At 47.3% G+C, this 22,617-nt stretch overlaps 1 protein-coding gene across 1 annotated transcript in view; it reads right to left on the bottom strand.

The window, feature by feature from the left end:
• Positions 1–22,617, bottom strand: part of NLRC5 (NLR family CARD domain containing 5) — an 80,859-nt gene that overhangs the window by 42,818 nt on the left and 15,424 nt on the right. Inside the window, exons 7-12 of the mRNA XM_065416795.1 lie at positions 17,463–17,546; positions 17,285–17,368; positions 15,467–15,556; positions 14,400–14,450; positions 12,494–12,559; positions 2,094–2,177 (exon numbers count right to left, since the gene is read on the bottom strand). Coding sequence (XP_065272867.1) covers positions 2,094–2,177; positions 12,494–12,559; positions 14,400–14,450; positions 15,467–15,556; positions 17,285–17,368; positions 17,463–17,546 — 459 coding nt within the window. The remainder of the gene's footprint in view (positions 1–2,093; positions 2,178–12,493; positions 12,560–14,399; positions 14,451–15,466; positions 15,557–17,284; positions 17,369–17,462; positions 17,547–22,617) is intronic.

The following is a 22,617-nucleotide window of genomic DNA, read 5'->3' as shown; positions in this document are numbered from 1 at the left end:
TGAACAGTGTAAATAACACAGAATCTCATCCTCCTACTCCACGCTCTTCCACTCCCCTGCTTGGCCCCAGTAGAACTGTGCAAATTGATTTTTCAGTTTACTGGCAATTCTGGGGAAAACGACCCTAAAACAAAGTAGTTTCGGGTCGAACCAAAACCTTTTTTTTTTTTAATTTTCAGCAAATTAGGTCCAAGGAAACGTCTCAGTTTGACCATTTTGATTGGGTTTTTAAAATAAAATTAAAGGACATTTTGAAACAAAAAGTCATTTCAAACCAAGAACTCAAAATGTTTTGTTTTGAAAACTTTGAAACAAACTGTTTTGATTTAAAAAAATAATTGTAGGTTTGGTTTTTTTTAACCAAAACAATTTGGCAAAAACAACATGAATTCTCAAAATATTTCACTGTTGCCGAACCTGCATTTCCCCCCCTGCAGCAAGGTGGTCACCCGCTCCAGCCGTAAAGGGCTTAAAACAGCCCAGAAGAGGGCTGTGGCTGGGAGCAAGCAGTTCCCAGGCTGATTGGGAAGGGCCTGGCTGCTTAGGAGCTCACAGGGTACCTGGAGTGGAGCAGGGCTGGGGGAAGGCCAGAGGAGCTGGGGAGCTCCGGCCTGGAAACCGCCCAGGCTGCAGGCCTTGTTGAAGACCCAGAAGGGTACTGGGGTTGCAGAGGGCAGCCCAGGGGTAGGCCAAGGCAGCAGGTCCAAACCCAACCTTGCCTGTGATGAGTGGCTTGTACACTGCAGTCCGCCCCAGTGAGCGGGGGCTAGATGGTGACTGGCAGTAGCCTGATACTGAGGTGAGGTGGGGATAGTGGGTGGGGGTTCCCTTGGGTGGGGAAACCCAGATACTGTGGGGGTACTGCCAGGGGACAGCCCCCAAGAGAAGGGACACCGGGGTCCGGGAGGGACATGGAGGCCAGTGAAAGGCGAGACATCGGCCAGCAGAGGGCGCTCCGGAGGCTGGTGAGCTAATTCCCCGGGAGGCCAGCAGGAGGCGCCGTGAAGGTGAGCATTGCCCCGTTACACCCCGCAAAATAGTTTCGGACAAAAACTTTTGCCCAGCTCTACTTCCTACATGAAGCGACCTCAGAGGGAAGCTCTCCCCTCAGTGAGTCCACTCGGCTTCACATTGCTTCTGTGGGTGCCCCAGGCCCAACAAGAACCCTCCATTCGAGCACTTGGGGAGGGAATGCGAGCCACAGAAGAGCCATGTCAACGGGTGGCTGCAGTCCTGATGGGAGGGGTAAACCACAGGGTAAGAAAGACCCTCTAACCCTAATCCCAGCCAGTCAATGGGAGAGCTGGCCCTCTAAATCTGTGGTGCTGGGCTGGAGAATCACCTTGCCAGAGACATTAGATTTCCCTGAATTTCCTATTGCAAGTAGGTTACAATGAAATCTGTACAGCCAGACCCTGCCTGGCACTACCTGCGCAGGAAAAAAAGGGGGGGGCAGTAGCTGCTAGTCCCCCCCAAAGGGGAAGGGCAAAGAGTGCGGCCATGGCCCTGCCTCTCCAGACCATCTAGCAGAGGTGGATGGCCTTGGAGGGGCATAAGGGCAGTGCAACAGGCATATCTGCCCTCTGTGCCCAAGAGTCCCAGGACACGTGTCTCCTCAAGGATCTAACAGATGTGCTCTAGTTCAAACAGGAATGAATGCATAGAAATCCGATGGCCTATGTTATACAGGCAGTCAGACCAGACCATCACAATGAATCCTTCTGGTTTCTGACTCTGTAAATGCCTTCCAGAGCTACTCCAGAGCAGCGCCGTTCCCCGGGGCCCCGGCACATGCCTTTGCCTCCGGGGCACAGCGTGGCCAACAATGCTGTTTTAAAATAGGTGTCTCTGGTTACATTCCCGCAGAGCCAGACACTGGGGTTTAGACACCCAACTCCCACTGCACGGAATCTTTTCTCAAATCCCAGCGTGCCTAATCTCAGAACAACATGGCCCCCCTCCCCCCACTGGGGTGAGGAACACACATTACATTGGTGATCTGACATGATTTCTCCCTCTTCCGTCCCACCTGCAGCAAGATCAACATTAGAAGGGACCCTTAGAGGAAACAGGATCTTTCCTGATGTACTTACTCCACTTCCGAGAAGTGGGCGCAGCCCCTGAGAAGAGCAGCGATCTCCCCTGCATGTTGTGAATTGAGGCTGCAATCCTGTAACCTACGAAGAGGAAGATTACAGTAAATGAGTGGCGAAGAGACAGACAGAGCAGGAGGCTGATATCAGAGTGCAGATCGTTCTAAGGGGATTTAGGGGGAATTCACATCTGGGATAAATGCAGAGAGGGCCACTGGGTGGGGCAGCAGACTGGGAGTCATCAGATCTGGATTCTGGTCCCGCCTCTGCCAGCGATGGGTCTGGGTGACCTTGGGCAAGCCACTTCACCCCTCTTGTGCCTCAGTTTCTCTACTTGTAAAATGAGGATAATACTTTGTAAGGAGCTCTGAGAGCCTTCATTGACAAGTGCTATGAGAGTGCAAAGTTGTATTGCATAGTAAAGCCTCACCATCCTCCCTACAAGGAAGGTAAGCATTATCATTCCCATTTTACGAGCGGGGAAACTGAGGCACAGAGTGACACTAATTGTAGGTTGTGAGAAAAGGTCTTCACTTTTATCAGGTTTAAATTTGCTTCATTTCAACTTCATTCTAAATGCCTGTGTTCTTGTATTCGGAGAAAAGTGACTTTTCTTTCTGAATCCCAGAGGAGGCCTTGGAAAGAGTAGGTATCTGTTTACTTTAAAAACCACGTTGAGAGGGAGGGAGCATTAAAAGAGCTCAAATTAGATTCTTTGATCAAAACAATATGTTTTCTGGAACATAATCTTTGTTTTCAGCAGACACAGCACCAGTTTAGGTCTCTAGACTGTGATTACTTCTTGGAAGGGATTGTCTCTTCTAGGGAGGTTTATGGTGCCCAGCACATGGGGCCCTGATCCTAATTGGGGTTCTGAGGGCTACCAGAATATAAATACTTAATTATAATAATACTCATGATGAGAAAAAGTGACTGCTAGCAACACTCAGATATTACGGTGATGGACTGAATAGACAAAGTGTCCGCTCAGTCTTCTCTATACTATTATCTTGTGTATCTTTATCACCTGATACCAGCCCAATGACCCCATGGTTCTGCGACTCCAATCCCCACCATCCCATGGAGGTGAGGAGAAGCAGGCTGGCTGCTTCCCAGTGCTCATAGCCCTCTCCTGCCACAAGTGCAGGCTCCACTGGGCTGGTGTCATGGCACGACAACATTGTGATACAAACTTCCCCGTGACAACATGACAGCACAATGAATTGTTGTAAAACCACATCAGCTGAGCCCAGCTCGCAGTAACTGGGGGCCACTGGTTTGGACAGCCTGGGATTTTTATATTTTAACTACTCACCCAGCTCCATCTCTAATAGGTCTTCAAGAATAATAAAACAACAAGCAAACCCTCTGAATGTAGGGTGACCAGACAGCAAGTGTGAAAAATCGGGACAGAGGGTGGGGGAGTAATAGGAGCCTATATAAGAAAAAGCCCCAAAAATCGTGACTGTCCCTATAAAATCGGGACATCTGGTCACCCTATTCGAATGTAATGATTAATATGATGGCTGCTTTGCCTTTGTGTGGAACCTGTTCTCTGAGGATCTCAATTAACCCACGGAAATGTAGACATATTTCTAGGAACAGGACGATGAGATTAAATGAGCTGAGTAGAGACAGAACAAGGGGCTGATATCAACTGTCAACAGGCACTTCAAGCATCCATTCCTCTCTAGATCCATCCAGAATTCCGCTTTTGAATTAATATAAACAGGCAGAGGGGACCAGGGAATAGGCTACTGGCTTGTGAGTCGGGAGAGTTGGGTTTTATTCTTAGCTCTGCCACTGACAGCTATGTGACCATGGGCAAGTCACTTGACCTCTCTGTGCCTCAGTTTCTCTACATAATGAAAAGACTTTTGTACAAATCTTTGAGATCCTTACAGGAAAAATGCTACGTGAGTTCAAACTACTATTATATAACGAAGTCACACAATTCCCCCTGTGATGTGGGTAATCATTACCCGTCCCGTTTTACAAATGGGGAAACCGAGGTACAGAACAGTAGGCTATGTATAAGTTGTGAGGAAAAAGTATTTCCTTTCGTCAGTTTTAAATTTTCTCTCTTTCAACTTCACTCAAGATCCCCTTGTCCTTGTAATATGAGAGGGTGAACATAAGTGCCTGATCTACGTTCTCTATGCCGTCTATTATTCTGTGTACCTTTATCATCCAACACCAGCCACAATGACCCTAGGCTCTGTGAGTCCCTCTCATGTCGCCATATGGAGGTGAGGGGAAGCAGGCGGGCTGCTTCCCAATGCGCGCCTAGCCCTCTCCTGCCACAAGTGCAGGCTCTGCTGAGCTAGTGTCATGGCATAATGACATCATAGGATGACCAGATGGCAACTGTGACAAAACAGGACAGTGGGTGGGGGGGTAATAGGCACCTATATAAGAAAAAGTCCCAAAAAACGGGACTGTCCCTTTAAAAACGGGACATCTGGTCACCCTATGACATCATGATACAAACTTCCCCACGACAACATGACATCACAACAGAACACTGTAAAACCATGTCTGCTGAGCCCAGCTCACAGTAACTTGGGGTTACTGGTTTAGGCAGGCCGGGATTTTTGTATTTTAACCATTTACCCAGCTCTAGCTCCAACAGTCCTTAAAGAATAATAAAACAATAAACCCTCCTGCATGTCATGTTTAATAACAATTAGAATTCCAAGCACTTTTCATCCATAGATCTCAAAGTGTTTTACAGACAAGGTCAGTCTCATCATCATTAATATGACTATTACTTTGCCCTTGTGTGAAATCTGTCAGCTGAGGGCCTCAATCAACCCATGGACATTTAAATACATTTCTAAGAACAGAAAGATTGGATTAAATGACCAGAAAGACAAACAAAACAGGGAACTGATTTCAACTCTCAATGGGCCCTTTTAGGAATTATCCCTCTCTCGATCCATGGGGAATTCACATTAGGAATAGTGTAGACAGGCAGAGGGGCTCGGTGGATGGGGTACAGGACTGGGAGAAAGGAGATCAGTTGTTTTTCTCCCTATAAAATGGTCACAATCCTTCTGTAAAGTACTTGGGAATCTTTAAAGGCAAAGTGCTACGGGAGAGCAAAATGTTATTATGTAGTTCAGTCTCACCCCCGCCGCTATGCTGTTACTAAGAATTATCATCCCCATTTTACAAATGGGGAAAAAGAGGCACAGGGAGGTAAATGGTTTTGCCAAAGTCACTCAGGGAGTCAACTGCAGAGCAGGGGATAGAACCCAGAGTCCAGATTCACAGATACGCTCACTTCCAGCCGTCTAACTTGCTACTGAGTGGCGCTGTGACACGACTGTGCTAGGGAACCAGCAAAGAGGCTTGGAATAAAGTGCTGTCTCTTACCGCCATGTACTCGAGTTTGGGCTCCCTGATCCAGTCGAGCTTGCCATCAGCTGGCCAATCAGTGTATTTTTGTAACACCGCTGCCCCCTGAATTTAGTGCTGGTGAAACATGCTGGATTTAATAGGAATGAACATGGCAGCTCAGACCCATGGTCCACCTACTGTGGTACCCTGTCTCTGATAGTGGCCAGCACCAGCTTCTACAGAGAAAGTGGCAAGAAACTGTGAAGTCGGTCACTATGCAGTAGCCAACTCCTACGGACATTTTCATCATAACCCCTGCAGTTAGAGACTGGTTTTGCTCTGATGCAGGAGGGTTTTTCTCCCTTCCACAATGCTTGTTTAAAAAAATCCTTACTGGTGGAAATCTGGATGCTCTCATTATCCTTATAACTATCCAGTCCATTTTTACTCCTGCTAAGCTCTTGTCCCCTCAGTTATATATAGTGGCAGGGAATTCCACAGGCTAATTGTATGCTGTGTTAAACAGCCATTCTTTTCATCAGGTTAAAATTTGCTGCCATTCAATTTCATGGAACATCTTGTATTGGGAGAAAGGGCAGATAATAATCCCCAAGCTACCTTCTCTACACGTGCCATCCATTATCCTCTTTATCGTCTTATGCCAGCCATGATGATCCCAGTGCTCTAAGAGTCCATCTCCCATCATCACGTGGAGGCGAGGGGAAGAAAGTCAGTTGCTTCCCAATGCGCACAGCCCTTTCCTGCCACAAGTGCAGGCTCTGCTGGGGCTGGTGTCATGGCATGACGACATTGTGATGCAAACTTCCCCGTGACAACAAGACAGCACAATGAATTGTTGTAAAACCACATCAGCTGAGCCCAGCTCGCAGTAACTGGGGGCCACTGGTTTGGACAGCCTGGGATTTTTATATTTTAACTACTCACCCAGCTCCATCTCTAATAGGTCTTCAAGAATAATAAAACAACAAACAAACCCTCTGAATGTAGGGTGGTGACCAGATAGCAAGTGTGAAAAATCGGGACGGGGGTGCCGAGTAATAGGTGCCTATGTAAGAAAAAGCCCCAAAAATCGTGACTGTCCCTATAAAATCGGGACATCTGGTTACCCTATCTGAATGTAATGATTAATATGATGGCTGCTTTGCCTTTGTGTGGAACCTGTTCTCTGAGGATCTCAATTAACCCATGGAAACGTAGAAATATTTCTAGGAACAGGAAGATGAGATTAAATGAGCTGAGTAGAGACAGAACAGGGTGCTGATATCAACTGTCAACAGGCACTTTTAGCATCCATTCCTCTCTAGATCCATCCAGAATTCCCCTTTCGAATTAATATAAACCGGCAGAGGGGACCAGAGGATCGGCTACTGGCTTGTGAGTCAGGAGAGTTGGGTTTTATTCTTAGCTCTGCCACTGACAGCTATGTGACCATGGGCAAGTCACTTGACCTCTCTGTGCCTCAGTTTCTCTACATAATGAGAAGACTTTTGTACAAATCTTTGAGATCCTTACAGGAAAAACGCAATGTGAGTTCAAACTACTATTATATAACAAAGTCACACAATTCCCCCTGTGATGTGGGTAATCATTACCTGTCCCGTTTTACAAATGGGCAAACCGAGGCACGGAACAGTAGGCTATGTGTAAGTTGTGAGAAAAAGTATTTCCCTTCATCAGTTTTAAATTTTCTCTCTTTCAACTTCACTCAAGATCCCCTTGTCCTTGTAATATGAGAGGGTGAACATAAGTGCCTGATCTACATTCTCTATGCCGTCTATTATTCTGTGTACCTTTATCATCCAACACCAGCCACAATGACCCTAGTGCTCTATGAGTCCCTCTCATGTCGCCACATGGAGGTGAGGGGAAGCAGGCGGGCTGCTTCCCAATGCGCGCCTAGCCCTCTCCTGCCACAAGTGCAGGCTCTGCTGAGCTAGTGTCATGGCATAATGACATCATAGGATGACCAGATGGCAACTGTGACAAAACAGGACAGAGGGGGGGGGGGGGTAATAGGCACCTATATAAGAAAAAGTCCCAAAAAACGGGACTGTCCCTTTAAAAACGGGACATCTGGTCACCATATGACATCATGATACAAACTTCCCCACGACAACATGACATCACAACAGAACACTGTAAAACCATGTCTGCTGAGCCCAGCTCACAGTAACTTGGGGTTACTGGTTTAGGCAGGCCGGGATTTTTGTATTTTAACCATTTACCCAGCTCTAGCTCCAACAGTCCTTAAAGAATAATAAAACAATAAACCCTCCTGCATGTCATGTTTAAAAACAATTAGAATTCCAAGCACTTTTCATCCATAGATCTCAAAGTGTTTTACAAACAAGGTCAGTCTCATCATCATTAATATGACTATTACTTTGCCCTTGTGTGAAATCTGTCAGCTGAGGGCCTCAATCAACCCATGGACATTTAAATACATTTCTAAGAACAGAAAGATTGGATTAAATGACCAGAAAGACAAACAGAACAGGGAACTCATTTCAGCTCTCAATGGGCCTTTCTAGGAATTATCCCTCTCTCGATCCATGGGGAATTCACATTAGGAATAGTGTAGACAGGCAGAGGGGCTCGGTGGATGGGGTACAGGACTGGGAGAAAGGTGATCAGTTGTTTTTCTCCCTATAAAATGGTCACAATCCTTCTGTAAAGTACTTGGGAATCTTTAAAGGCAAAGTGCTACGGGAGAGCAAAATGTTATTATGTAGTTCAGTCTCACCCCCGCCGCTATGCTGTTACTAAGAATTATCATCCCCATTTTACAAATGGGGAAAAAGAGGCACAGGGAGGTAAATGGTTTTGCCAAAGTCACTCAGGGAGTCAACTGCAGAGCAGGGGATAGAACCCAGAGTCCAGATTCACAGATACGCTCACTTCCAGCCGTCTAACTTGCTAGTGGGTGGCGCTGTGACATGACTGTGCTAGGGAACCAGCAAAGAGGCTTGGAATAAAGTGCTGTCTCTTACCGCCATGTACTCCAGTTTGGGCTCCCTGATCCAGTCGAGCTTGCCATCAGCTGGCCAATCAGTGTATTTTTGTAACACCGCTAGCCCCTGAATTTAGTGCTAGTGAAACGTGCTGGATTTAATGGGAATGAACAAGGCAGCTCAGACCCATGGTCCACCAACTGTGGTACCCTGTCTCTGATAGTGGCCAGCACCAGCTTCTACAGAGAAAGTGGCAAGAAACTGTGAAGTCGGTCACTATGCAATAGCCAACTCCTAGGGACATTTTCGTCATAACCCCTGCAGTTAGAGACTGGCTTTTGCTCTGATACAGGAGGGTTTTTCTCCCTTCCACAATGCTTGTTTAAAAAAATCCTTACTGGTGGAAATCTGGATGCTCTCATTATCCTTATAAATATCCAGTCCATTTTTACTCCTGCTAAGCTCTTGTCCCCTCAGTTATATATAGTGGCAGGGAATTCCACAGGCTAATTGTATGCTGTGTTAAACAGCCATTCTTTTCATCAGGTTAAAATTTGCTGCCATTCAATTTCATGGAACATCCCCTTGTTCTTGTATTGGGAGAAAGGGCAGATAATAATCCCCAAGCTACCTTCTCTACACGTGCCATCCATAATCCTCTTTATCGTCTTATGCCAGCCATGATGATCCCAGTGCTCTAAGAGTCCATCTCCCATCATCACGTGGAGGCGAGGGGAAGAAAGTCAGTTGCTTCCCAATGCGCATAGCCCTTTCCTGCCACAAGTGCAGGCTCTGCTGGGGCTGGTGTCATGGCATGACGACATTGTGATGCAAACTTCCCCGTGACAACAAGACAGCACAATGAATTGTTGTAAAACCACATCAGCTGAGCCCAGCTCGCAGTAACTGGGGGCCACTGGTTTGGACAGCCTGGGATTTTTATATTTTAACTACTCGCCCAGCTCCATTTCTAATAGGTCTTAAAGAATAATAAAACAACAAACAAACCCTCTGAATGTAGGGTGGTGACCAGATAGCAAGTGTGAAAAATCGGGACGGGGGTGCCGGGTAATAGGTGCCTATGTAAGAAAAAGCCCCAAAAATCGTGACTGTCCCTATAAAATCGGGACATCTGGTTACCCTATCTGAATGTAATGATTAATATGATGGCTGCTTTGCCTTTGTGTGGAACCTTTTCTCTGAGGATCTCAATTAACCCATGGAAACGTAGAAATATTTCTAGGAACAGGAAGATGAGATTAAATGAGCTGAGTAGAGACAGGACAGGGTGCTGATATCAACGGTCAACAGGCACTTTTAGCATCCATTCCTCTCTAGATCCATCCAGAATTCCCCTTTCGAATTAATATAAACCGGCAGAGGGGACCAGAGGATCGGCTACTGGCTTGTGAGTCAGGAGAGTTGGGTTTTATTCTTAGCTCTGCCACTGACAGCTATGTGACAATGGGCAAGTCACTTGACCTCTCTGTGCCTCAGTTTCTCTACATAATGAGAAGACTTTTGTACAAATCTTTGAGATCCTTACAGGAAAAACGCAATGTGAGTTCAAACTACTATTATATAACAAAGTCACACAATTCCCCCTGTGATGTGGGTAATCATTACCTGTCCCGTTTTACAAATGGGCAAACCGAGGCACGGAACAGTAGGCTATGTGTAAGTTGTGAGAAAAAGTATTTCCCTTCATCAGTTTTAAATTGTCTCTCTTTCAACTTCACTCAAGATCCCCTTGTCCTTGTAATATGAGAGGGTGAACATAAGTGCCTGATCTACGTTCTCTATGCCGTCTATTATTCTGTGTACCTTTATCATCCAACACCAGCCACAATGACCCTAGTGCTCTATGAGTCCCTCTCATGTCGCCATATGGAGGTGAGGGGAAGCAGGCGGGCTGCTTCCCAATGCGCGCCTAGCCCTCTCCTGCCACAAGTGCAGGCTCTGCTGAGCTAGTGTCATGGCATAATGATATCATAGAATGACCAGATGGCAACTGTGACAAAACAGGACAGTGGGTGGGGGGGTAATAGGCACCTATATAAGAAAAAGTCCCAAAAAACGGGACTGTCCCTTTAAAAACGGGACATCTGGTCACCCTATGACATCATGATACAAACTTCCCCACGACAACATGACATCACAACAGAACACTGTAAAACCATGTCTGCTGAGCCCAGCTCACAGTAACTTGGGGTTACTGGTTTAGGCAGGCCAGGATTTTTGTATTTTAACCATTTACCCAGCTCTAGCTCCAACAGTCCTTAAAGAATAATAAAACAATAAACCCTCCTGCATGTCATGTTTAATAACAATTAGAATTCCAAGCACTTTTCATCCATAGATCTCAAAGTGTTTTACAGACAAGGTCAGTCTCATCATCATTAATATGACTATTACTTTGCCCTTGTGTGAAATCTGTCAGCTGAGGGCCTCAATCAACCCATGGACATTTAAATACATTTCTAAGAACAGAAAGATTGGATTAAATGACCAGAAAGACAAACAGAACAGGGAACTCATTTCAGCTCTCAATGGGCCTTTCTAGGAATTATCCCTCTCTCGATCCATGGGGAATTCACATTAGGAATAGTGTAGACAGGCAGAGGGGCTCGGTGGATGGGGTACAGGACTGGGAGAAAGGAGATCAGTTGTTTTTCTCCCTATAAAATGGTCATAATCCTTCTGTAAAGTACTTGGGAATCTTTAAAGGCAAAGTGCTACGGGAGAGCAAAATGTTATTATGTAGTTCAGTCTCACCCCCGCCGCTATGCTGTTACTAAGAATTATCATCCCCATTTTACAAATGGGGAAAAAGAGGCACAGGGAGGTAAATGGTTTTGCCAAAGTCACTCAGGGAGTCAACTGCAGAGCAGGGGATAGAACCCAGAGTCCAGATTCACAGATACGCTCACTTCCAGCCGTCTAACTTGCTAGTGGGTGGCGCTGTGACACGACTGTGCTAGGGAACCAGCAAAGAGGCTTAGAATAAAGTGCTGTCTCTTACCGCCATGTACTCCAGTTTGGGCTCCCTGATCCAGTCGAGCTTGCCATCAGCTGGCCAATCAGTGTATTTTTGTAACACCGCTAGCCCCTGAATTTAGTGCTGGTGAAACATGCTGGATTTAATAGGAATGAACATGGCAGCTCAGACCCATGGTCCACCAACTGTGGTACCCTGTCTCTGATAGTGGCCAGCACCAGCTCCTACAGAGAAAGTGGCAAGAAACTGTGAAGTCGGTCACTATGCAATAGCCAACTCCTAGGGACATTTTCGTCATAACCCCTGCAGTTAGAGACTGGCTTTTGCTCTGATACAGGAGGGTTTTTCTCCCTTCCACAATGCTTGTTTAAAAAAATCCTTACTGGTGGAAATCTGGATGCTCTCATTATCCTTATAACTATCCAGTCCATTTTTACTCCTGCTAAGCTCTTGTCCCCTCAGTTATATATAGTGGCAGGGAATTCCACAGGCTAATTGTATGCTGTGTTAAACAGCCATTCTTTTCATCAGGTTAAAATTTGCTGCCATTCAATTTCATGGAACGTCCCCTTGTTCTTGTATTGTGAGAAGGGGCAGATAATAATCCCCAAGCTACCTTCTCTACACGTGCCATCCATTATCCTCTTTATCGTCTTATGCCAGCCATGATGATCCCAGTGCTCTAAGAGTCCATCTCCCATCATCACGTGGAGGCGAGGGGAAGAAAGTCAGTTGCTTCCCAATGCGCACAGCCCTTTCCTGCCACAAGTGCAGGCTCTGCTGGGCTGGTGTCATGGCATGATCACATTGTGATGCAAATTTCCCTGTGACAACATGTGATGTCACAATTGAACATTGTCAAACCACTTCAGCTGCTGAGCCCAACTCACAGTAACTTGGGGCCCTCATTTGGACAGGCTGGGATACTTTTAATGTCTAAACATTTATCCAGCCCTATTTCTAACAGCTCTTAAATCGTAATATCCTCTGCCTTTAATGTCTAAGGCGGCTGTTACTTTGCCCATCTGTGGAACCTGTCATGTGAAGATCTCTATTCACCCATAGAAATTTAAGTATATTTCTTTTACCGTAACTTCACATTTCTTATTTGAGCAGCATTTTCCTTTTTATGTTCCCTTCTCCTCAAATTTGATCTGCAAAGAAACAAAATATTTACCGGCCTTTGAAACTCCATCATGAGACATTTGCGCTGTTGAATATTTTCCAGCTACATTGTGGGATACAGTATGCACAGGGAAGGAATAAAGCTTTGTTGGAAGAAGTCACTGGGGGTACATTTAACACAGCAGCAGGGGCTGTAATTCCCAGCTTGGGGAGGCGAACTTGTGCTAGCTTTGATCGAGCTAGTGCGCGAACAGCAGTATGGCTGCAGTGACATGGGCGGTGGGACGGGCTTGCCGCTCTGAGTGCATACCTAGGGTCTCAGATAGGCTTATACTTAGCCCATGCCTCCCACCGCCCACACCATCATGGCTACATTGCTATTTTTAGCATGCTAGCAGGATCAAAGCTAGTGCAGGTATGTCTACCCCAGCTGCAGTGCAGATGTAGCTTGAGTCTCTTTCCAGGATTCAGTTCTCTGGCCCAGCACTGCCGTAGTGCAGCTGAATCGGAGTCAGGAGGCTAAGGACTGCTCATTGCAAATGAAAACATTCAACTACGTAGCACAGCATGTGATGACAGGTGCTTTCCGGCTGGGGCATTTTCAGACTGATCCTCTAAGAGAAAAACAAGGACCCATATTTTGCTTGGTATTTACTTACCTAGGGCTAAATCCATGCTGTCCCCACACATACGCAGTGGCATGAAAAGAGGCAACCAAGCAAGGTGCAAGAAGTGTTGTACCCCATTTATGCCCCACCCCCTAGAGAAAACATCGACATGGCCGTGATTCAGAATTGCCTTGCGACCTCTACTGTCATTTACTCCCATGCAAAATGCTCCCGTTCTGGATTAACAGTTTTGCATTCCCTTGTAACAGGTGTAAATGACTGCACGGGGTGCAGGGGAATTATGTCCCATTTCTCAGAGGCAGATTTAGGGTTTGTGGGGCCCTGTGTACAGCTTCATGTTCGGGTCCCCCCAGCCAAGAAAAAGGACATTCTCTCTTATCTCCCCCCCTCCCCCCGGTTTTTCATTCTTTTTTTCTTCATCCTCCTCCTATATTATAAGTAATGGGAATTAAATGACAATAAAGCGAGGTACCTTGATTGGGGCAGGAGGTTGGGGTGCAGAAGAGGGTGTGGGGGGCAGGCTCTGGGAGGGAGTTTGGGTGAGGGGTGTGGGCTCTGGGAGGGAGTTTGGATACGGGGTGTGGGCTCTGGGCTGGGGCAGGGGGTTGGGGTGCGGGAGGGGGGCAGGGGGCGGCGCTTACCTTGGGCGGTGCAGCTCCCAAAGCGCAGTTTCCGGCCAATGGGAGCTGCAGAATCGGCGCTCAGGGCGGGGGCAGCGCATGAGACACACCCCCAGGGGCCACAGGGACATGCCAGCAACTTCCGGGAGCAGCGCGGAGGGAGGGAGGGAGGGAGGCAGAGCGGGCAGGGAGCTGCCTTAGCCCTGCTGCTGGCACGTCTCTGTGCGTCCCTTGGGGGGATGGGGACAGCAGGTCTCCATGCACTGCCCGGAGGGCAGCGCACGGAGCCGCCGCCCCAACCAGGGGCGCGCAGAGACGTGCCAGCAGCCGGCCACTTCCGGGAGCGGTGTGGAGCCACTGACCACGGCATGAAGGTAGCCTGCCTGCCTGAGCCCTGCTGCGCCGCCGGCCGGGACTTGGGGGCAGGTTGTCAAATATTTGTCCTGCGTTTTGGGGGCCCCCCTGTCACTGGGGGCCCTGTGCCACCGCACGGTTTGTTTCATGGTAAATCTGCTCCTGCCATTTCTGGAGCCAGCAGTCACCAGTGTCCATGGTAGAAATGACTATTGTTTGAATCAGAATTCCCTTAAATACTCACAACTCCAAGATCAATTTCTCACCTTAGGACTTTTCTGGACTGGCCAGAAAAATATATCATGATGGTGTCCTTCCTGCAAGCAAAATACAACACACTATTAGGGTAAATGCTAAAGGATTAAACTTCTCATGCAGAAATGCTCACTAGGGGCCCTGCCTGCTCTCCTTGAAATGGACGGCAAAGCTCCCACTGAATTCAGTGGCGCTGAATCAAGCCTTAGAAATGTGCTGCTCTCAGAGCTCTTGAGCTTATGAAGCAAAAGGGAATATTGCAGTGGATGTTAGTCAAAAGAATCATTGGTCTCAGCAAGGCTGGCCGGAAGCTTGAGCAAATTGCTTCTTGGGGTTCCCCTTCTCTAGATACAACTCTCATGAAAACAGGAGCTCATTCCACTGATTGATCCAAAATGCTACGATTTACTGCAGCGACTTGGCCCTTTGCTCCAGCTGTGGCATGGAGCAAAATAACACAAATGCTCTTCTGCAAGATAAGTTATAAGAAGCGTCAGCAGTGATTTCAGTATCACATGTGTATTGCATGGAGAAACTTGGAAAAAAGCAAACAGGACTTCATTAGAGCTATACTAGGGATTAATCTGGCTCCTGGAGTTTACCCATGGAAATGAACTGTAAAATGAACTTACAACTGTAAGTTGTAAGAGCTGTAATTTAAGTCTCCACTTTACCCAATAGCTTGGACATATGATAATATCAAAACCATTGTTCAAAGACAAAGCAAGTGCATGGCAATGCAAAGTGTTGCTTTTCCAGTCATTTTCGCTGGTTTATAACTCATTTGCACTGACAAGGAATCTCACCGGGTAGATATTGCATGTTTTAAAAACAGAGTTTAAATTATGTTACATATACATTTTACATTGAAAAATCAATGTGTGAAATGAACACGTAAGAATCAATGCCTTAATAATTCTATAATGTAACTGAATCAAACTCCATGTTTCAACTTGTCAATAAGAGGAGAGAATTGAACTCAATTTGCACCAATCTTTATTACGGAGCAATTCTACTGAAAAGAGAAGTCAATTTTTAAAGTCAACAGTTAGAGAAATAAAGTATATATTACCAGTACCTTATATGTAGTTCAGTAAGATTTGGACAAGTAGTGGCTCCCTTCGCCAAAGTAAGAACAGACTTCACCGAAATATCATTATGGCTTAAACTGGGGATAGTCAGAGCATCACAATATCAGCTGCTTGTATTTGATAGTAAGTCTCTTTTATTTAATACATAACCACTGCTTCTCAACACACACACACACACACACACACACACACACACATCTAATGGATTTGTTGACTATTTAAAACTATACCTGTTTGTTTTCAGCCAACAGACATTTCTGACTGTTCGCAATTCAATTCTATTTTATGGACTCTTTCAAATGCAACTGCTGCCCCTGAGTTCCGAATCAGGGACACTTGATAGAGCTATAGGATAGTAAAACAGTTCTTCACCTTTTTCTGCTAAACAGAACACTTACTAATAATGTAGGTGATACAACTGCAATATCATAGGCATTTATGATAAAATATTTAATACATACAGTACATTTTTCATAGTTTGCTGTAGCAAAATAACAGATGTAAAATACAGCACTTTAAAGGAATACACTCAAGATAAAAATCTTATGCTTAAAAAAATCTAACCTGTTACTAGTAAAACTCAAAGGATTTTTTAAAAATATAATTTCCTTTTATTTATGCTGTTTATTTAAGTTTTGGACTTCACTCACCCTGATCCTGCAAACACTTTTGCATGGGCATAAACTGACTCTGCCTGACATCAATGGAATTGCTGACGAGTAAAGTTATGCCCACGTGTAAGAGTTTGAAGGAACAGCCCCTAAAATTAGATTGGTTTAGTTGGTAAATTTCACTCTCTTCTTTTTTCAGTTGAAAACCTGTTTCACTGAAGGCTCCTGTGCATTATGAGGCCAATACTGTTGTGTCAGGGTTTCCACTTTCCAGCCTGGCAGAGGCATGTTTGACTCCGATTCTTCTTCCCCCCTATATTTGCATACACAAGCACATCCCAAGAAAACATTTCTATTCATATTAGGTTTAGTAAAACCTTGAGGCTGGGGATTATTTTCTTTTTTAATGAAATCTAATTGTACATAACTTCCTAGATATTAAAACCAGGAGCGACTATTAGATTATTCCCATCAAATTTCATCCTCTTACTTCCATTTTGAGCCCAGTAGCTTGTGTTTGTGTTTGGCTAAAGCAGATCTTCTAGGAAGGTAACCAGTTTTGATCTAGAGACCTCAAGAGGTGAAGAATTCACTGTTTCCTTTGGTAGTTTGTTCTAATGGTTAATGGAAGGGGCCTCAGGCATTGACTGCGTCTCGGCCTTTCCTGTTCCCCAGTGGCACACAACCGTGTAGTCTCCTGAGGACTAAAATGCTTTGGTTTAACTGAAGTCATTAGGCTCCATGATGTAGGGGTATTTGGGTGGAATTTGATGATCTGTGGTCCAGCCTTTTCAGTGCTGCGTGCCAGATGCTAGTTTTGGGGCACCTCCGCAGGCCACACCCAGGAATAAGTGCTCTACAAAATGGCGTCCTCCGTGCGGCATGACCTCGCACATATTGTAATGGTAAAGTCCCACTGTGCAGAGGACACCATTTTGTAGAGCAGGTCTGCTAGGGGTGAGGGCAAACACCTTTGGGGGCTGGACAAAATCATCCCACAGGCCAGTCCACGGGCTGCAAGTTGGACTGTCCACCTCACTGTGAAAACTTTGTGCGCCTGACTGACCCCAGGGTCTGCCGGCATTACTCCCCGACCTGATGTTGACCCTAAACTACTTGACCCTTTGATGGGATGATTTGCTTCTTCAGAGCGGACATTTTAAATGGGCTTAAGTCACTACATCTCTTACTTACTCAATCATCTTTAACTTTTCCACTCTGGAAAGCATTTCAATGACCTTCCCCATGTCTTGGTCCCTCAGTCGATTGTCCTGCAAGCTGCAAATCAGTTTGTCTGGTTAATATTCCCCCCCAAATAATTCTCAGCTGATTTTAAAAGCATCGCTCGCCCCCAATAACGCGGGTCACTTACTTTATTTCTTCAAGTTGAAGGCAGTTTGGAAAGACTTCTGCCAGGCCAGTTAGCCCCACGGCAGTGATACTACCACCAGTTAACCTGAAAAACACAAAGCCAATTGAAAATGTCGGATCAGTACAAATCCGCCAGACCCATGGCAGAAACAGTGTCTGGGACGTCTCTGGGTTCCACGTCCAGCATGTGACCAGGAGGAAGATGCAGAGGCGTGTGGCCTGATTCTGCTCTCAGTCAATAGAAGTTACGTCCCTGAACTGGGCTCCAGCACCATCACTTTGTTCTGCATACATTGCAGCTTGCAGGAATTTGAGTTCCTGACATTCGATTTCCCCTCTTTTCAGTCTCTGAACATGCAGGGGAAAGCCGCAGGAAGTAGAGAGGACAATGCACCCCAAACTGCTTCCAAACAAAAGCTCAACACCGCCAAAATGAAGCTCTTCATCTTTCCCACCCTAAGCCCTGCCCACTCCCTTGTTTCTCCATCACCAAGGACAGCACCCTCAGCGTCACTCAGCCCCATAACTAGGGCTAAGATTTAGTCACAGGTATTTTTGGTAAAAGTCATGGACAGGTCATCAGCAATAAATAAAAATTCATGGCCCGTGACCTATCCATGACTTTTACCAAAAATACCCCTGACTAAATCTCGATTTCTGGGGCCCTGCTGCTTTGGGGGGCCCTGCTGGGGGTTGACTGCCCCCGGCTGCTGCTCCCTGGGGACCGTTCTCCAGACGGCCTCCGGGCGCCTCTGGGGATGCTGCTCCAGCCACCTCGGGACCACTGTTGCTCGGGCGGTCCCCAGGGTGCCCACAGGACTGCTGCTTGGGCACTCCCTGGAGCCAGCCACACTGGCCACTGCTTGCACGGTCCCCAGAACCAGCTGCCTGGGGCCTCCCGAGCAATGGCCTAGGGGCCACCCGAGCAGCTGGCCTCAGGGCTGGCTGCTCGGGCAGCGCTGCAGTCAGCCACACCAGCCACTTCAGAAGTCACGGAGGTTGTGGAAAGCCACGGAATCTGTGAGAGAATCGCAGCCTTACCCATAACCTACGCATGGTCTTCTACTTGGCCCAGCCATCCCGAAAGGCCTGTCTACACTTACAGCGGCGCAGCTGTATGGGTACACACAGGCGGCGGGTATAAGAGGCCAGGGGAGGCCAAGCCGCCCCAAACAGCCTGCCTGCCACCTTCGGAGCGTGCTGCTGCCGAGAGGGTGGGCACCCTGGCTGTGGCTCCACCCACGCTCTGCCCCGAGGCCCTGGTCCCGCTCGTCCTCTTCCTTCACGGCTCCACCTCTTCCTGTCCCCACTCCGCCCGCATGGGAGCCTCATGGCAGGGGGTGAAGAGTCATGCGCGAGCAGCTGGCTGGCCGACGGGCAGGTGGGGCTGGGGGAGGGTGCGAAGAGGCGCATGCATGGGAGCGGCCGACCGGCAGGCGGGTGGGGGGACCTGAGGGAGGCAGCAAAGCAGCACAAGCGGCAGGCAGGGGGGTCAGGGGCAGGAGAAAAGAGGTGTGAGCGGCAGGCGGGGGGGGGCCTCGCGGATGAGGCGACGAGGCACAAATGACGGGGGGGGAAGGCTCGTGGAAGAGGCCTCGGGGGGCCTGGGATGGAGCGTGGGCGGAGCTTCCAGGAGAGGAGGCTGAGCAGGGGTGGGTCTCAAGGCGGGGCCACCGTCCAGGTGCTCACAGCCTCCCCACATGGAGGAGTCACGCACCACCAATGCCGGTACCACTGCGCCGCTGCAGCACGTGTGGTGAAGACGTTCTATGCCGATGGGAGAAAGCTCCGTCGACTTAGAAAAACCAGCCCCGTGAGCGGCAGAAGCTACATCGGCGGGAGAAGCTCTCCCACCAACACAGCACTATGCACACTACGCTTATGCCAGTGTCACTTAAGTCGCTTAGGGGGGTGGAATATTCACACCCCCGAGCAACATAAGTTTTGCCGACATAAGTGGTAGTGTAGACATAGCCTAAATCTCACCACTTCTTCCTGCATAACATCTCTAAGATCCCATCCTTCCTCTCCGTCCACTCAGCTAAAACCCTAGCACAATGGGGTCCTGATCCAGGTGCTACCCCAATGCCAATGCCCCTTGCAGGCAAAGCATGGCTCTGCAGCGCCCTGCCTCGGTTTCCCTTCTCACAGAGCCCCTTAAGAACTTCACACAGTCCAAAGATAAAAACCAAATTCCCTTGCTGGGGTTCTACTTAATTAAGTCTAAATAAACTTGAAATAAATCTGCCTGGCATGTAGTTTCTCCCCTCAGATTCAGATGGTAGCCCAGACCTCAGCTCAGGGAGGTAAGGGAAAGAATGACAGAGCTACTAGAAGGGATCCTGAAGAAAGTGACTGGGGAAGAAGCTGCTGGAGATGTTGCTGAGAGCCCAGTGGGGAACGTGATGGAATCTAATGTTATAATTAAAATGTGTAAAAGGGAAATCAACTGTATTACTTATTGTAAACTTCAGGGCCAGGGTTTGCCTGCTGTGCAACCCTCTCAGGAAAGAACGAAATTGCATTCATACTGATTCCTTTTAGTTTACGTGATCAAGAGAAGGAGTAAGGCTAATGTTTACAATCAAACATGCTTATGCTATCAAGTTAGTGCTGAAGAGGCAGTAAACCAGATGCACTGAAACCACATAGTGTGTGTATAAGGACACTTGGCTAGAGTGGAATAATCACAAATGTAATTGTTCAGCTCAGTCATGCATACTAAGGTCCTACTGTGGTTGTTGAAACAAGGAGAACAGGCCTGGACTATTTACACAGCTGTTCTGGCCATCCGGAGAACAACAGTTCTTGAAGGGACTTTGCATTGTATAATGGACTGTTAAAACAAGTTTAAAGAGCACCAAAGATTACGAAGAGACTTTATATAAATTATATGAACTTTAAATTGGACATTTCAGCAGCTAGCAGGATGTTGATGGAGAAACTGCAAATTGAACAAGCAATAATTGCAAAATTGGCCAAGGGACGCACCACAAAGGGGTCACAGAAAGGGACTTGCGGAGGTAAGCTGCTGACCGGACCAACCAGTGTTCAAGGTGTGTCCCAAGATGGTTGTACCAACAGTTATGGCCTAACTTGTCTTACACTAGCTGGTGTGACAAGATGTATTACACAATGATTCAGGAAATTCCTAGTCTCATTTGCAAGAACTCAAAAGCTGATGCCTTGTTCCCTGATGGGATGGTAAGAGAGGATAACTCTCCTTTTGGTTGGACATTTTGAATCTTCACAGGAAGTATGAGTCGACATGCCAGAACCTCCAAAAAGAGGAACCAAGTTGGACCAGCCAGCAGAAATAGGATAAAATGACTAGTGTCCTTCAGCACATCACTTCTCAAAAGCCAAAGGCACCTGGAAGAGAGAAGACTGAGTTCCTGGGCCAGCAATCTCGGAGTCCTCCTGGTGACACCAAATACCTATCTCAGACAGACCACCTTTAAAGTCTCTTTCTATTTTCCAGCAGTTCAGGTTGCCTGTTAGCACACCGGGAAAAGACTATAGTTGTATCCATCCTTCACTCAATCTGTGTTTGCATGTCAAGTCCTGCTGTGGACAATTACTGAGCTGAAAGGTGATGTCTGAGCAAAGACCTAGTGATAAGTAACACACAGACTTTCTTTGGGAGATGTGATGGGGCGTCTGCCCCACACTGGTGGAGAAAAGGTTAAAAGCAGCCCTGGGGAGGCTGCGCAGCAGACAGCCAATCAGAGAGGGGCTGCAATGAGCAGCCAATCAGGGCAGAGCAGGCCCATATATAAAGAGAGAGACAGGGCAGTGGGGCAGTTCCCTCTTTGGAGCCGTGGGAGAAAGGGCTGGGTCCCTGAAGGGCTGAGGAAACTGCCAGCACCCTGGACAGAGCAGTGCTGAGCCGGGTCAGGGAGCAGAGGGAGCTCCAGCCTGACTGGCTGAAAGACTGAAGCCCTGATACAGGGGCAGAGAAGGTGCTAGGGCTAGACACAGCGTGTGGCTGCCGCCTAGAGGGTCCCTGGGTCGGGACCTGGAGTAGTGGGCAGGCCTGGGTCTCCCTTGCCCCCACTTGCCACTGAGGGGAGTGGCCAGTGAAGGGCTGCAGTTTGCCACTGAGGTAATTGGCTAGAACTTTGGGCTGCAGTTGGCCACAGAGGTGAGTGGCTGGACAGAGGACTGCTGTTCCCCCGGAAGGGAAGGAGAACAGAATGGGGCATGTGGGGCTGGAGGCCTGTGTCCTGAAGAGGACCCCGCCGGTCCTTGAGGCGACCCAGGTCCGGAGCAGAAATCACGCAGGCGAGACACCACCGGAGGAGGGCGCTCTGCGAAAAGACAGAGCTAATTCCCAGAATGACCAGCAGGAGGCACCATGGTGGTGAGTCCCGGCCTGTTACGCGAGACAACCCAAATCAGTCAATTGGTCGCTTCCTGAAACGGAGTACCTAATTAGTAAGGAAGTATACATGCTTGCCACAGAATTACAGCATGTGTCTTTGTTTTGGAACAGGTTCCAACCAAGATTGTTGTAAAGTAGCTTTAAAACTGAACAAGTTACTGTTGTTAACGAAGATTGCAGAACTGCACATGTCTACCATAGTTAATGGTAGACTGCCTTTGAAGTTCTAGGTGCATACAGACATAAAATGAGACCAGGGTTAACCTCTGTAGCATAGACGCTTGCTATGACGATGGAAGGGGTTTTTCCATCACATAATAAATCCGCCCCCTCTAGAGGAGGTAGCTAGGTTGATGGAAGAATTCTTCTGTCAACCTAGCAGAGTCTACACTGGGGCTAAGGTTAGCTTGACTACGTCTCTCGGGGGTGTGGATTTTTCACACTTCTGAGTGATGTTGCTAGGTCAACCTAAGTTTTAGGTATAGACCAGGCCTAAGTGTGCAAGCTTCTTGTCCTGCACTTGGTCTATCAAAAATGTAGGGGTTTATTTTAGGTAGTTAGGAGTGTTGGGCGGATCTTGGGGCTAAAATAACTCACTGAGAAATAGGTAACAAGGATTTGACTACTACAGGTCCATGGAGACAAATGCACCATGAAATCAGTGATACATCTGAGATATATGGATAATATTTTCATCCTCTGGACAGACGGCTTAAACTCTCTTATAGATTTCCACCACAACTCCAACAACTACCCATCCATTAAACTCTCT

Source organism: Emys orbicularis, chromosome 14 (assembly GCF_028017835.1).
Source record: "Emys orbicularis isolate rEmyOrb1 chromosome 14, rEmyOrb1.hap1, whole genome shotgun sequence".
NCBI lineage: Eukaryota > Metazoa > Chordata > Testudines > Emydidae > Emys > Emys orbicularis.
This window is presented reverse-complemented; position numbering and strand designations above follow the sequence as displayed.